Here is a 17,159-nt window from a genome sequence, read left to right on the forward strand (position 1 = left end):
TTACTATACAATTTCTAATACTGGCTTAGAATATGTGCTTTTTGATATGGTAATTCCAGTTCATTTAAAAAAATCACAATATTATAGAAAATGTAACATTCTTTTTATATACAAATACCTCTCTACTACCTTGGGCTCAGAACATCTAGAAGAGCAAGAAACATTATATAATATACTCACCATATTTTGCTTTTTAAAGAAATAATACATTTATGTTTGTGTTGAAATGGTAGTTTTTTTTTTTCTTTTTTAAAGATTAGACTTAATGTAAAGGCCATAGAGTTAATTATTTGTGTAACCCTGAAAATGGAAACATTCTTTTTCCTACTCACAATTGAGTTAAGTGAAAATTCAGATTCTATCCCTTTGCAGTAATTCCTTGATGATATATAACATTATCTCATGGCACAAGAGGTACGTAACAGTAGAAATACTTTAGACAATTTACTGGAATTTTGTTTCAGTTACTGAGGTAGCAATTGGCCATATGTTTTTCCATTAAAAGATAAAAAAAATTCATCTAAATGTATGGATTCAAAGACATACATTTTTCTCATCAGCTGTTTAATCATAATTTCCAACCCAAAGACTGTATAGAAATTCATACCACTGGTGAGAATGTTACAAAGTAACATTGTAAAACACACTGAGAAAACAGGAGGGACCGTGTCACAAACAGTTAATACGGTATTAAGGTAAGTGTTCTGGTTTCTAAAAAAAAGGTACTTCAGAATACAGTGTGAGTCTCAGAAATAACTCTGACCATTAAGTAAACATTAAAATTTTAATAAATAACATACATGAAAAACAAACATTTTAAAAAAATTACCTTATACCTAATAAAATAATCTCTCTGATGAAGATTTTAGTTGGATTCATCTTGGCATTGTTCATTTATATAAAATGTTTGTACTGCATTTATTCTGATGAAATTCCACCCTTTTGGAACCACACGAGACGAAACCAACGCAACTACAGTATTGTGCCTTCTTGAAATGCTTCTATCCACCTGGAAGAGAAATTTGTTAGACCTGTAAAATGCAGTCACCCAACATACGGTAAGACAATACTATAGACCACAGCTATTCCCTTGGATCCAATTACCCAACAGTATATTTAAGATCTTTTCTATAGCAAACGAGAATTCTGTATGAATGAAACTACCCTTTATCTGGTAACTTGGACCAAAATTTGACCTGAAGAGTGCATCTCTTATTTTTTTTTAGTGGTCAATTTAAAATGCAGATGGCATATAAGTTATACCATAATAAATAAGATTTTTTAAAAGTCAAAAGTTTTCCTTAAAATTAACACATTTTAATATTCTGTAATGTGAAAATATTGCAACCCATGTGATATTAATAAACTCAAAGAGAAATTTATAAATTAGTCTGTATTAATTCTAAATAACAACTAAGCTGATTCTTTTCATCCAACTACATTCAACTCTCTTGAAGGGATTTCTATTTTGTCAACTATATAAGGAAAAGATACATATTCAAAAGTTCAACAGCTGATCATGAACACAAATGAAAATGATGAGAAATATAATATCTAACAGAATTGTAGGCAATTACTATTTTATCCAAATAACTATTTTTTAAAGAAAAAATAGCTGTGTCATAATTTTAAATTATTCTTCCGTACAGAAGTAATCATTTGGTTTAACAGCTATATATGGTTCGAAACTCTAATATAGACTGAAAAAAAAGGCTTATAGAGTATTTGTAATATAGTATCTGACTATTATTGAGGGGGAACATGTTTAATTCTGATACATTAGTTGTAACTACCTTTAATAAAAGACAAGCCTTATTTAAAGCATTCTTTTAGATTTGCATGTACTTTGAGAGCCTAGTGAGAAAACATGAGCACCACTTAGTGAAAATAAAAATGCATATTTTGTGAGGCCAAAATAAAAATCTAGTGAAAGGGAGGTGAACTGAATTGTTTTGTTCACAGAGGACCTCAATTTCACGGAGATACTCTTCTCTATGTCAAGCAATCTCACGACATCTAAATAAATATTCTTTTCAGAATTTTGAAGAGACTATTTCAACCCCTTCCATCTAAAATGATATATGTTTCCTTCTACTCAGTCACTGGGAAGCATAAGAGACTCTTAATGTGTTTGACCTTCTCCCCAAAGATGTAAGTTAGCAAGCAGCTGTTTAAGCTCCTGCCGTTCCATGGCACGACTGACTCACTGGATTGCCAAAATCCTAGAATGTTTCAAGAGAAAACTCTCCTCTTTGGAGGAGAGGTCAAATACCTCCGCTTCCCTTCCTTTCAGCAGAGCAGCTTCATGCTGCTTCCTTGGAGGTCATGTGTACACAAAATATTTTGGACAGAACTACCTATTTTCTTTTCCTCTCTGCTTCCTGAAAATATTCCAGATACTCTTGCCTATCTTTAAAATAATTCTAAAGAGTTTGAATAATACGTTAAATCTTTCTAAATGGGATCTCTGATTTATATTCTTTGTTGATCACATGCCTGGAAGTAGGTTATTTTTAAAATCAATCATTTAAAGTAACAATTTGAAATCTCATGTATGAAAAAAAAAAAGCCTAAATTACTTACTTCTGAGCTGAGTGAGCGTCATCTGCTTTGAATACATAAAATAGCATGTTTTTGTGCAGTAACTGAAACACTCTAGACTCTGAATTCTCATCTTTGACTTGAGTAACTGTGAATCCTAGTAAAGGTTGACTCTCCAAAGCTGCCACGTCCTAAATTTACAAAGACACAAAGGAAGATGGACTTCTAAAATGATACAGAATTCAGACCTGCAACTTTTTATCTGAAAAGCTCTAACTTAATTTCAAACAAACACACGTATATAAAACAATGGTAATTCTAGCAACTAATTCACTTTTCATTTATTCAACAATATTTATTGGGCCACCCTCTCCCCACCCATCAGACAGACATGGCAGCAGACAGTTTTCAATGTGTTCATATTCACTGATTTCATGTTATTTCCCTACAACCATGGGAAGTGAGTAATTACATTACTTTCATTTTATGGATGCAAAAAATACAGCTCAGAAAGGTGACATACCCCAGTCTTACCAAACTTCTGCCTTTAGTGAAGTAGTCAGTAGTCACATGATATCCCCCAAACTTAACATTTTAACACTATGGAAAATTCCTAATATCTTTGAGTATCTTTAGGTACAAAACAAGGACACTGTTCATGTCAAAAACAACAGTAATATCTCCCCCTCTGAAAGTAAAGCAAAAGTGTAGACAAATAGACCAGGCAAACACTAATCATTTCTAGGTGGCACTATAAAATAAAACTCCAAATTATTCATGTTTACATTTCAGATCTTACCTCACTTGCAGCATATGTATACAGTACTTTATTTTTTATGACAAACCACAAGTGTTTCCAAGGTTTTTTATTGCCCTTTGATCTGTACAAGTAGCCACTCATAGAGGAATCTTCTGTGTTTGCTGATACCTAAATAAGCAAACCCCATACACAGTTTAACAGTTTTTAGACAAAACCAAAATTTAAAATAACAAAATTGTTTTTGATCATTGATGCTGAAAGCAATAACCATGATAATATCGTGTTTAAGAATGAAGCTGTTTATATTCAAAATCTGCTGCTGTACAGATTGAATACTGCCATTACCATGAGCACAAAATCTTTCCTTTTAGAAGCAATTCCAGAATTTTACCTGGTTTACCTGTGCTTGCATGTATAGGTTTCTTAGTGGGTTCCACTAGGTTTTCTGGGTTGCCAGGAGATGAATAATAATTTCAAATGACAAAAATGCCTTTTTAAAGCCGTGTTTTGGGGACAGTATATGTTGTTTATTGCTCTCTTTTAGGGGTGTTAGGGAAAATTACTTAAACCTTTAACTTTGTTTCTGCGATAACTCTGGATTTCTACAAATTATATCAACAGATAAGTAAACAGGAAATTCTATTTTTGGGGTGAGGGGATCATGCAGCTTGTAGGAATCTTAGTTCCCTGGACAGGGATCAAACCCCTGCTCCCTGCATTGGGAGCTCAGAGTCTTACCCACTGGACTGCCAGCAAAGTCCCAAGTGGAAAATTTATATCTAATGTTAAATTAGAATGTCTATTAAGTGCAAGTAAATCTGTATACAGAAATAACATCTTATATAAGACTACCAAGTAATTAAAAAAAAGGAAAACTACAACATTTACATTCAAAGGAGGTTTCTCTTAAAATGCAGTTACACTGATACTACTGATACTAAATATTTAGGTTAACTGTTACTATCATTGCCGAAATATTGTGTACATTGCTCTTTTGGAATATTTTACAATTAATTTAATAGCCATATAAGACTAATCACAATATTGAATAATCATGCATAGTCCTCTATTATCTTTTTAAAAGAAAAATTAGTGTTAAACCAGTTTAATCACCTAATTCACAAAACTTTCATGCTATAACTTGGCTGAATCTCAAAAACACTGTGCTAAGTGAAAGAAGCCAAACATTCAGGATCATATATTGCATGATGCCTTTTACATGACAGATCCAGAACAGACACGAGCAGATTCACAGTTGCCAGGAGGTGGGGGTCGGGGGTGGGGGTGGGGAATGATTATTTAACAAACACAGGGTGTTCTTATGAGGCAATGAAAAAGTTTTGAAACTGGAGCAATACAGCAGTTACACATCACTGTGAATACACCAAATACCACTGAATTGTGTATCTTTAAACAGTTAATTATATGTTATGTGAATTTCACCCCCGTTTAAAACAAAAGACAAAAACCACAGGTTTCCAAGGAGACTACTTTGACTTGTATAGAATGTAATCGGAAAAATGAATTTCCCCTGTGTGGCCACAGAGGCACAAAGCAATGGTTTTCAAACTTAAGTAGACATACACCTGAATCACTGGGAATGCTTGTTCAAGTTTCTGATTCCACACAGCTTGGGCCCAAGAATCTGCATTTCTAGTGAGTTCCATGGTGGTGCTGCTGCCACTCCGGAGGACACTGAGAACCAGCGGAGTCAGGGGAGAAAGCAGAGGTTTGAAAGTGGAAGGCCCGTTTGTATGCTTGGGTAGAAAGATGTACAAAAGAGGACTGGAATTAGGTTGAGTCTAGTCTATAGCCCATAAAGAGTTTTTTGTAGCCAAAAACTCTGTGGAGTTCTGACTAAAGAGGGGAGCACGTGTCAGAATTATAAACAGTGACATCAACATGGAGAAGTGAAAAATTACAAAGAACTGAAAATTATTTCAGTTGGTTAAAAACTTCAAAGTTTTTGAATGTAAACTTAGATTCAGGAACTGTGTGATCGAAGAAAAAGAGTTAAGAGGTATTCACTTAGCCCGCTTACCCAGTTCCACATGAAACTTGGCAAATGGAACTGTAAATCCTATTCTTACTATTTCATGAGACTGGCTATATAAATCACTTCCTAGTGTTTCAACAACCATGATAAAATATGCTCAGCTTTACATAAGGAACATGATCTTGGTCAAATTTTTAGAGTTCCTTTCTTCCACTTTTCATGATGGAACACTTCGACAGCAAACAAGCAAGAGAACAACATTTAAAATGCTACTTTCCTGGGCACAAAACCAATTAATAAACTAACCAAAATAGGAATGACTAGAAAGGCAGAACTATTTGATCTCTTGACATCAGCTGATTTAACACTTGACTTTGAGGAACTGGGACAGAATATCAGTGATGCATATGGATTTACTCCAGGGGCAGGTCAAGCTTTGTAGGTTATTAAAACTTAAAAATTTTTTCTGTTAAGTTGAAGGAAGAACAACCTACTATCAGTGAACAACCTACTATATCAGTTGTATATAACCTACTAATGCCTAAGAAAAAATAAGCCATGCAGATGAGTAAATGCTAACAAAATCCCCCCAATAGTTTATAGACTTCTTCCCTCTGATAAGGGGTCTCCTCAAAGTAATTTTAAAAATCAACCCAAGTCCAAATTATCTTTACTTTCTATCACTGCTATAAAATGCTTTCCAAACCTTTCAACATTCATTTTCTAAATGACTCAGGTCATAAGGGAGATAAGGGAGGCCTAAGCCACATCCATCTTCAGTATTAAAATGCATGTCTTAACAGTGGTGGGAAATGGCATCTTCCTTTATGAGAGAAAAACTAAAGTACTATCTGGGTATGAATAATTCAGCCTCTATCAAGTTGCAAGTTTAATGGAAACACTTACTTCTTTCAGAGCAGCTGGGATTTTTTTCTGTTTCCTCCCTGATGGAATACTATGTAAGACTGATGATAAGGCGCTGGAAGGAGATTTGTGATTTCCAGGGGATCCAAACTTAGGAGAGTGCTGGTGATCTAAAACAAACCAGGTACACTTATGGAACCAACGGTAAACATTCTGCAATTCAATTTAATCCAAGTCAATAAACACTGTTGTGCAAAATATCCATGGAAGGATACTTAAGAGACTTGTGTCACTGAGGCCCCTGGGAAAGGAAACCAAATGGGTGGAAGTTGAGTGGGAGGAAGACTTTTCACTGTCTATTTTTTACTTTTTTCAACTGCAAACCATATGAAAGAATTGCCCCTTTATGCCTTTAGAATTCTGAAACATGTTCATGTACTACCAACTTAAAAAACTAAATTGAAAAAACTTCTCTCTTGACTTAAAAAAAAAACAAACTAACAACATCATTTAGTATCTAATACATGACCAAATAACATTACATAAAATTTTCAAAAAGAGACTATAAGGCAAGAGGAGGCAGTAATTAATTTTGACTGCAGAGGTTCAAGGAAAGCTGGGAAAAGAATGAGTTTTGAGTTGGCATCAAGGTATTAAGTAGGAGTCTGGCAAGCAAAAAAGAGGAGAAAGAACACTTTGTGAAGAAAAGTCAGCATAAGCAAAAGCACAGAGATATGAAATTAGATCATCTATTTGGAGGTGAAGCTAGAAAAAAGAGGACTGGTTCTAAGGACTGTCTTTTAGGCAGTAGGAAATCAAAAGCCTTCTGGGCTGGGAAGTAGACTCAATTTAGAAAACCAAATCTGACAGTAGGAAAGGGGAAGGATTTGCAAGAGAAAAACCTGTTAGCAAAGTAGGACAGCAGTCATATGAAAGATAACGAAGGCTTTGTTAGGGTGGAGATGCAAAAGTCAAGAGCAGGACAGATTTTTCAAAGATAAATTTGCCAAGATTTATTGACCAAATGGGTGACAAAGGAGTATTCAACAATGGATTTTGAATGTTTGAGCCTATATTAGATACTCAGAGAACAGAGGGAGGAACATAAGGCTGGCAGAAGATCAGGTGAGTGTTTCTTTTTGGAAAATGTGTACAGAAAATAACAAACAATTCCTCTATTAATGTATGGATTTTGAAATAGCATGTCAACCAGTTTTATTCACTTAGACACTCTCATCTGCTAATGAAAAGCTTTTCTTCATCGCCATGAAGGATCATCTTTTAAAAGTTTAGATCCTCTAAGTTTCAGGAATTTTAACTACGGATCTTTTCTCAAAATGTAAACCTGAGCTGCATTCATCTTAACTGCAGGCAGATATAACTCATCATTTTATAGCTGGTAAAAAGCTGCACATTTAGATGTAGGTTAAAACCTCACACATCAGTCCAAGTGAATAGAATAAGGCTAACAAAGTGCCACTTGGTATGTTTTTATAGAGAACTACTTGACTGATTGACAAAAATGATTTGTAATACACATAGATGTGAAACTAGAAACTTGAAAATTACTTAGAAGCTAAAGTTCCCTTGTAACTGTTCTAAGCATTTCATCCTGTGATTATATTTCTACAATTAGAATCCTTAGCAAAACCCTTTTCCGAATAAAAATAAAGTTTCAGTGCAACCTTTCCTGGAATCATCACAAATACGAATGAAGAAAGCTTAACTATCCAGTGCTATGTGACACCTAGAGGGGTGGGAGATGGGAGGAGGTTCAAGAGGGAGGGGACATATGTATACCTATGGCTGATTCATGTTGATGTATAGCAGTAACTGACACAAAACAGTAAAGCCATTATCCTCCAAGTAAAAATAAATAAATTTTAAAAAAAGAAAGAAAAAGCTTAACTAAGTTAAGAATGCAAGATACTTAATATTTTGAGAGAAGTATCACCAATTATATTGCTAATAGGCCCTATGACAATTCTTTTAGAAGGTTTTTTGCAACCGTCTGGGGCATAAAGGAATTTTCAGTTAAATCTTTACTTATACATTACCTAATTTCTGCAGTTCTTGGAAACAGTGTTCACATACTCTTGCTGGTTGATTTTTCAGGTAATCTAAGCCATACTTATTTGATGAACAAGCTTGGCATACAATCTGCAAACACATTGGAATTAAATCATTTCATTTATTTTTATTTTTTTTTTAATTTTATTTTATTTTTAAACTTTACAATATTGTATTAGTTTTGCCAAACATCGAAATGAATCTGCCACAGGTATACCTGTGTTCCCCATCCTAAACCCTCCTCCCTCCTCCCTCCCCATACCCTCCCTCTGGGTCGTCCCAGTGCACCAGCCCCAAGCATCCAGTATCGTGCATCAAACCTGGACTGCCGACTCGTTTGTATCTAAACCATCAGTCACAATTTATAGCCCAGTCTACTTTTCAAAACCTGTTCATAGTCATTGGGTCTCAATAACAACTCAGTAGAGGAATGTAGTGAACTCACACACACTACCACATTTGAAGAGGCCACAGATTATCATTGATTGCTTATGACAGATAATAATATACTAACGGAGTTAACAGGTGCAAATGTTTAGACACTGCCCGGTGGGTAGTAAGTGCTATGTTAGCTGTGCCATCATCACTGTCACTGCTGCAACCATGAATACCTCTGCTGTACCTCTTCCTAGTGTCTGGCCTGTATTAAATGCTCTCTAAATAACATCCATTAAATCTTTACAGTCACTCTCTGATTTCATTGTTACTATGCACATTTTACTGATCATGTTATGAAAACTTAGAAACATCACAAAGGGTAACTTCAACACTGAAAGTTTCCTCCTGTTAAGAACGTAGTTTTGGGACAAATGTAGTTTCAATAATTACCTATAAATGTGAGCATCTATTTAATTGTCAATTTGTTAGTTTTTTGTTTTTTTTTAAATGAACATGTTCTACTATTGACATCCTAAAGTAATCTTGGGGTAGAAGGAGTAAGTTTCCTAACAAGATTGCCTCATGCTAAATGTTTAGGGGGGGATACCAGTCTTGAGTCAGTATCTCTCTCCTCCCTACCCTACAATGGTTTACAAGGGGAAATACACTTCTTCACCATGTACAGCGTGGAGCTATTGAAAATCACAAGGGAAGAGAGTGTGATCCTCTCCAACCTTTCCGCAGGCCCGGCAGTGATGTCGTCTCCAGGTGAGAGTAAATTCACTGGTGCAGATCATACACATGGTGGCCCTGGTATCAGGAATCCAGATGGGAGCCTTAGATCCAAGAGGACTAACCTCGTCTTTATCTTCTGAGTCAGCCTGTAGAAGAAGGACTTCTGATTATTTCTAGGCACACTGCCTGCTACCGCTAAAATCTTTTTATTTTGCACTGGCGGCTCACAATTCTGACGGTATCATTAAGGATGTGGATGAAATAGGAACAATTGTATTTTTCATCTTCTCAGGATATTAAGATGAGCTACATTCCAACAATCCTCTAGTGCAAAACTGTACTACCATTGCCTGTGGTAGTGCAAGGACAGCTGATTAGTTTCTTCCTCAAACTATACTACCGTATATTCTACAGTGAGGTTTTATAACCAGAAAAAATATGAATGCACTATATACTATCCTAGATTTGTAGGGAGACAGTAATAGAATAAACATTTAGGCTCTGAAATTATGCACATACCCAATCCTTCTGTGAAGCATATGCTGCTTTTCTAAACCCCTGGGAAAAGTTTCTTTAAGGTGAAAATGGTTTGAAATGCACTTAAAAAACATGCGAAGGAAAAGAACAATACCTCATCAAGACTCCGACTAGGACAGAATGTGATTCTTTTCTTGGCATACTCTTCTATTGACCTGGAAATGGCTTCGAGCCATTCATCCCTTTCTGGGGCAGAACTGTTGGGGGCAAAAGAGGTTCTATCAGCCAGATGTCAGCTCTTATTCTTTGCCTTTTTCTTACTTTTTTTCCTTCTGCCATGGCAACAGATTCCACCACCCTCCAACAATGTGAGTCACAGGCAACAACTAGGAGGTTTCTGGGCACAAATAACCAGCGGGCATTTAAAGAACATATGGCATTTTAGCAAACACAACACTTTTCTTCTTTCCAAAGATACCACTTTCTAAAACTGAATGGCTTTTGAAGTCTCCTAAATTTGGAAGTATTTTTGTTCAATTTAAGGGCTATTCATGCAATTAATAACTGTAATTACTTATATAACCAAGGAGCTTCCTGAGATATAATCCTAGCTTTAAAAAATATTCCAAGGAATCAAGTTTCAAATCCAAATTTACAACACAGAATGCCAAATATTTTTAGGTTACTAAATACTCTAGAAAGGGCAGTAGAGTAAAGGAAACATATTTTTGGTGTCATAAACAGAAGCTGAAGAAGTGTTTAATAAGGTAGAGAGCCTTCAGTGGTTATTAGGGCTCCTCTACCAATTCAGTCCATCACGTTTTCTGTTCTTACCCTCAGTTCATCAGGAATGTCTGACTCAGATATAGATAGAAATGGGCCAAATAGGGGGACAGCCTGCTCAGAAAAATGCGTTCTTGTTCTACGTTTTTGCAAAGAGGCCCTCTAAAAAAATTCTATGGTGACTCAGAATCATTACCAGTATCGGTGCATTTGTTTTGCAAACTCAGGAGGGGAGACACATTTTAGGTATTGTGTGTGTATGTGTGTGTCTTTGTAGAGAGAAAAGAGAATTTAATAATAAATGTAAAACTCTATCATAATAAAAATCCATTATAATAATGGGAATGTTACTGTGTAAGAAAATGTGCATTTTCTTATTTTTAAGAGAAGCATACTCAAGTATGCAGAAGTCAAATGACCTGATATTTGCCATATGTTTTAAAGTACTTTTAAAAAAAAGGAAAATCTGTGGCAGAACCTTGGTAATTTTTTGAGTCTTAGTGACCAAATATGCAGGTTCGTTGTAGTCCTCATTCTATTTTTAAGTGCATAACTTTTAAGTAATGACTTTAAAAGGAAAAATTCCATCATAAAAAATTATACAAATAGGCATATTTTGATGAATCCAGAGCACATCAAGGAGATACTTTAACCTTCCCCACCATAATCATTCTCAGAAATGAACCTTCCAACTAAATGGCTTCAGTACCATTTAGAAAATGCACTCATACGGATATTAAAAGGAAGGCATCCAGTTTACAAACAAAATTTTAAAACTAGTATATTTTTCAAAGTTTCATTATATATCAGAACCAGAATAAAATAGAAATAGCCCCATCTCTCTAAACCAAACAAAACCCACCTGTTACCTCTACTATTCCACCATCACTGTCTCACTAGCTGCCGCTAATTTAACATTTACCACATTATCTGCCAATTGTGCTGAATGCTCTCTGTGCAAATGCCATCACACCTCATATCCTCAGAGGAATATCTCTTTCCCCTAATCCCAATTTCACACACCATCTCCATCTATAGAAAAGCAATGTGAAGATTTGAACAGTTAGATAATTTGCTTTAGATAATATGATGCTCAGGATGCTCAAGTGCTCAGTCCTGTCTGACTCTCTGTGACCCCATGGACTGGAGCCCACCAGGTTCCTCTGTCCGTAGGATTCTCCAGACAAAAATACTGGAATGGGTTGCCATTTCCTTCCCAACGGATCTTCCTGACCCAGGGATCAAACCCATATTTCTTGCATCGGCAGGCAGATTCTATACCGCTGCATCACTTGCGATGCCTTAGATAACAGGCTGCTGTGTTAAATGGTGACCTGGTATCAGACTCAGGTGTGGCTAAGGATGGAACCCTTCACCACCAGGCCATCTCTAGCTCCTGTTCCTGTCCTCTGAAGAGTTATGCTATGAGATCACAGGTCCAGGTTCCGGGTAAACATTCATAAAATATTACTGTCCCCCCTGCCTTCTCTCCTTCCCCAACTTTTCACTGGAAAAGGTAACAGAAAGCAGAGAGGCAGATGGCTAATTTGAGGATTGCTGTCTGATTTTTCTGGAGCCCTGGGAGCATGTGGAATGTGATTCGACTGCAAATCATGTCACATATGCTGTTCTTTCGTTTAGTTATTCCTGGCTTTTTCTTGTGTGGGCTTTTGCCAAAACAATGTTTATCAGCTCTTGATAAAACATGTCTCAGAGACCACACACATTCGCCTCGAGCATCAAGTGCAGACATTCTAGCCCTGCTTTTGTGACATGGTTAAGAGAAGAATCAGCATCTTCCTCCTAAGAAAACACAGTTAAGCCAAGTATTCTTTTCTTTATGGAATGTGGACATTGCCAGAAAGCAAATTTGCATCAACCGAGCACCTTTTCTCCACTGACTGGAAAGAATTTCTAAGGGAAAAAGTTCTCCAATAGAAGGGATTTCTGGTGTGCTCGACCTGCCACACTATGGCTTTCTTGTGTTAACTGTGGGATGCTACTCTGGGGTCCAAAGGCCCCATCATTTCAGTTCACTTGATAACATTTACTGGGAGCCTTCCATGGACCAGGCACGATGCTGTGAACCAGGCACAAAAGTACCCTTCACTTCCAAGTGCTGACACCCAACTGAGGTGAGACCTAAGAACGAGTAATTACCATATAATACAGTAAGGGTAAAGTAGATAAATAATTCAGAAATAGTAAACTACCTCATTTGGGTCGCAGAGAAGGCTTTGCAGAGGTGATGACTAACATGCGACTGGAAAAATTACAGGATTTAACAGGGAAGTCTGTGGTCTCCCTGTGCACTCCCAGTCAGTCTGCTACCTTCGGTCATCATCTCTAAACTGATGACTCCCCAGGACATGCCTCTAGTCTGGTCTCCCTTCTGACATCCAGCTCCTGGCATAAACTACCTCTGTGCTGACCGATGGTTTTTAGGCACCTCATATTCAATATGCACCTGTGAGCCTGCGCTCACTCACTCAGTCGTGCCCGACTCTTTACGACCCCATGAACTGTAGCCCACCAGGCTCCTCTGTCTGTGGCATTTTCCAGGCAAGAGTACTGGAGCAGGTTACCATTTCCTTCTCCAGGGGATCTTCCACATTCACATCTGAACCTAAATTCCTGATTTCTCCCCAAAGCTCTCAGTTACCTATCGCAGCAACCTGATATGTTGTCCAGGCTAAAGACTCAATCTTACTGCCTCTCATTTCCTTTGTCCCGTTACTCACCGCCTTCAGTTCCCTCTCAAACTGTTCTCCACAGAGTAACCAGATATTCTTTTTAAAAAGCCAGTATGATCAAATCATTCCTTTGTATAATCTTTCCGTGGTTTCCTGTGGCTCTTAGGCTAAAGACCAAAATCCACAAGACAGTTCTGCATAACTTTTCTCCCCGTCCCTTCAGGTTTATCTCGGGTCACTCTTCCTCTCATTTGCTATGTTCAAGACGCAGTGGCTTTTCAGTTCTTCGAACACGCCATGCTGCCTTCCACCTCAGGATCTTCGTTCCCACTACTCCTAGTGGCCAAGAGCCCCCTCCTTTTCTCTTTGCCAAGCTATCCAACTCCTACTTACCCTTCATAACTCGACAGACACAGGACTTGAGGGAGGCTATCCCTAACTGCCCTTTCTCCATCAAATCTAACTGAAGGCTAGACCTCAGTCTAACCATAGTCCAGACCTCACCATCGACAGCCTCCTAACCGGTCTTCCAACTTCTACTCTAGTCTCTGGTGGCCTGTCATCTACAAAGCAGATAGTGTGCTTTTTTAAACATGAAAAATGAGGTCACACCAATTCTTGGCTTAAATCTTTGGATAGTTTCCCATCACACTTAAAAATTCAGTGATCTTACTAGATCATTCTAGGAGCCAGATCTGAAAAAACACACAACATCTAGATATTTAACTGATAGGCAACCAAAGAAAGAAAGACTGACCATCATTTTCTGAATTGTTTAATTTTTAATAAACAGAATGTTTGTTTATCAAAGCACATTTTAGTTAGAAAACTTAAGTGCAATTGAAAACTTAACTTCCCTATAAGCATTTCCTCTTTGGATCTTTGAAAATAAATTTTTTTATTTTAAGAACCAAGCTAAAGTATTCGCCAGCAACCTGATATACAGGGACTTGATGTTCTTTGCATTTTTTGTACTAATTCAAGAAAGAAAGAAAAGAAAGGGGAAAAATCACACAGTTCCAGGTGATCAAGCTTTTTTCCCACTTTCTTTAAAAAAAAAAATTGGCTGCACTGCTCGGCTCATGGGATCTTAGTTCCCCAACCAGGTACTGAACCTGGGCCCTGAGCAGTGAAAGTGTGGAGTCCTAACCACTGAGCAACCAGGCAAGTCCCCTACTTTCGCATTTTAAATACTGATCTGGAGGATGCTTCAAGTACTCGCTCCCTTGACAGAGCTCTGCTTGCTCCAGCCAGCATCTGGGAAGCACATGACAAACCCAGAATACAAGAATTTGTCTTCCCCTGTCATCCTGAGATTTAGTATCAGACAGCAGTGGCCTTTCTGTTTCAGAAGAGTGACACAACCCAGGGAGCTGTTCCTGTGGTCTGATTCGGGAAGTCAGCACATTTGGTCTGAGGCCTTCACATCCATGGACACAGGCAATATTAGAACAGTTAAAAGAATGAATTTTAGTGTCAGATCCAAATTTCAGCTCCACTGGCTCTGCTACTTAATAGCTGGTTGACTTTTTTCACCATAAAATGGGTATAATAGTAGTAACTCACCTAAAAATTTATTGTGAAGATTTAATGAATTAATACACAGAAAGTACTCAAGACAGTCCCAAGTACAAAGTAAGCACCATGTAAGGGTTTGCTGCTATTTTGATTACATCAAAGGTGAAGTCTGAGAGCCACCCAGACTTGTTATCCAGATCTGGCAGTAGAGCAAGCTAGAGCTGTTGGTGTCTTTCCCTTCACCAGTCAAATCCTGCCAGACAGCCACTCCTGGCACTTAGCCAAACCTGAATAATGTACCTGTATGAGTCATACAGTTTCAGGTTTCCTCAGCACTTAATTTACATTATGGTCATATATTTCGCTGTACACACAAATCACTGTAGGTTTCTATTGGAGGCAAAGTGGTATTATAGTAACAACAGATTTAAAACCAAAAAAAGTTCTATTCATATCCTGACTTTGCCAGCAATGCAGCCTTAAGAAAACAATTCAATTTTTCTGTAACTTGGTCTTCCTCACTTTTATGACACCTACCTCAATAGATTTGTTATGACCTTGGAATGTTATACAAAAACTTCCTTGTAAAATATAAAGTGCTAGATGTTTTAAGAACATTCCATATCACTGTAAAAGGATTTGAAATACCCACTTCAAAAACAATGATTGGCAAAGCACTTTTTAGCATTATTACTCCATTCAGAGGAACATTTTAATATTTGTGCTTCTAGCATACTACTGCATCAGCTCTCAGACATTCTCCCTACATGGTAAATCAAGAGTAAACTGCATGGGGGACTCCCTTGATGGTCCAGTGGCTAATACTCCTCGTTCCTAATGCTGAGAGGCTGGGATCTGGTTCCTCTGGTAAGGGAACTAGATCCCACATGCCGCAATTAAGACCTGGCGCAGTCAAATAAATTAATAAATTTAAAAAAGAAAAAGTAAACTGTATGGTATTAGGAGAGAAAAGAAGGGGGGAAAATAAGTCTAGTTGTTAACCTTAATGTGAAAAACGTTGCAGGTATCTGAGCCTGTAACACTGGCAAATGTTTATACGTATTTGTAAAATGTACCTGGCTGAGAGGATGAAGGAACGTTCTACACTTTCGATCTTAAGTTCATTTTGATATGCTTCTTGGGTGGGTTTTCTGACCTGGAAGAAAGCAAAACGAACTGAGCAGACATCTCCTATGGAAAACCTCATCTCTGACGTGCAGTTAAAACTGCCCAGCGCTCTCCCTCATATGCTCTATGCTCCAGATGAATGTAAACACCCACATACTCAAAGGCCCAACTTTCCCATCTTCAGGCCTTTGCTCACACTATTCCCTCTACCAAGAATGCCTTTCCCCACATCTCAGTGTGGCCAGATGTGACCCACTCTGTTAAGATTCTTGGCTCTTCCTCCAGAAAGACTTCCTCATGTCTCCCTCTTTTCTCACTGCCAACTATCCCTCCACCATGTCCCATGAAAAGCTACATGTTCTTTATTTTCTGAGCTCCCACAAATTTTGTGCCTTTATAGTGATTATTTATTACCATCTATTTTATAGGTGTTGACATGCAGTGTATTTGCTTCCCCACTAGTTGCTAAACTCATGGGGGTTTAGAGCAAAGGTGGAGACAAAAGAATCCTGTTTCAATTCATCTTTGTATTTTTCACTAAGTCATTAACATGTTTTGTTTATAGCAGTTCTCAGGAAATATCTTGTAACTAAATTAATATATGAGGGAAAAAATGAATAAGTGAACACATGAACAGCAACGCATGGAGACAGAAGAGAGAAGGATTATGAGAAAATGATCATTGTAGGGATTTTTCTCTAAATACATCTGGGTTAAAAAAATATATATATATCTTCTAACAGACGCACAGACCTTCATTCCAGCCAAAGATAGCATGTTGTTCAGTTTGTACATCCCAGACTGCACTGGTGTTGTATACAACAGGGCATCATTAAACTGAAAGTAGAAACATTTCATAGGACAAAGTAAAGCAAGAAATTTTATCTACAAAGATACTGATAAGACACAGGAATAAAGGAACAAAATTACCTCTTTGCTTCAAACTCTCTCAATAAAATCCTTAGATTCTGCTTATAAAATCAGAACCACCTAGAATGTTCTATTATAATATTACTAGAAGGCAACTTCTGGAAAATGCGCTGTCTTTCCGAGTTCTATAAGAAATTTGACATTTTCTGAATTCTAAATCCCACTAAGGAACTATAATCTGCCAGAACAAAACACCGACAGAATCAATTTTTCCAAATCAGACATGAAACAAACTAGATTCAAAAAGGAAGTAAATTTCTAGTTATGCACCATACAAGACTTTGTT

At 37.2% G+C, this 17,159-nt stretch overlaps 1 protein-coding gene across 2 annotated transcripts in view; it reads right to left on the bottom strand.

Moving 5' to 3' along the window:
- Positions 1–770: 770 nt before the first annotated feature.
- Positions 771–17,159, bottom strand: part of FGD6 (FYVE, RhoGEF and PH domain containing 6) — a 103,411-nt gene continuing 87,022 nt past the window's right edge. For both annotated transcript variants that reach the window (XM_086399106.1, XM_086399105.1), the window contains exons 13-21: positions 16,697–16,780; positions 15,892–15,971; positions 9,976–10,078; positions 9,344–9,490; positions 8,219–8,321; positions 6,204–6,331; positions 3,341–3,469; positions 2,584–2,732; positions 771–1,009 (exon numbers count right to left, since the gene is read on the bottom strand). In XM_086399106.1, the coding sequence (XP_086255232.1) occupies positions 973–1,009; positions 2,584–2,732; positions 3,341–3,469; positions 6,204–6,331; positions 8,219–8,321; positions 9,344–9,490; positions 9,976–10,078; positions 15,892–15,971; positions 16,697–16,780 (960 nt within the window). In that variant the 3' untranslated portion in view covers positions 771–972. The remainder of the gene's footprint in view (positions 1,010–2,583; positions 2,733–3,340; positions 3,470–6,203; positions 6,332–8,218; positions 8,322–9,343; positions 9,491–9,975; positions 10,079–15,891; positions 15,972–16,696; positions 16,781–17,159) is intronic.

The sequence above is a fragment of the Bos grunniens genome, chromosome 5, assembly GCF_055505025.1.
Source record: "Bos grunniens cultivar Pamir isolate PY7600 chromosome 5, Bosgru_T2T1.0, whole genome shotgun sequence".
Taxonomy (NCBI): domain Eukaryota; kingdom Metazoa; phylum Chordata; class Mammalia; order Artiodactyla; family Bovidae; genus Bos; species Bos grunniens.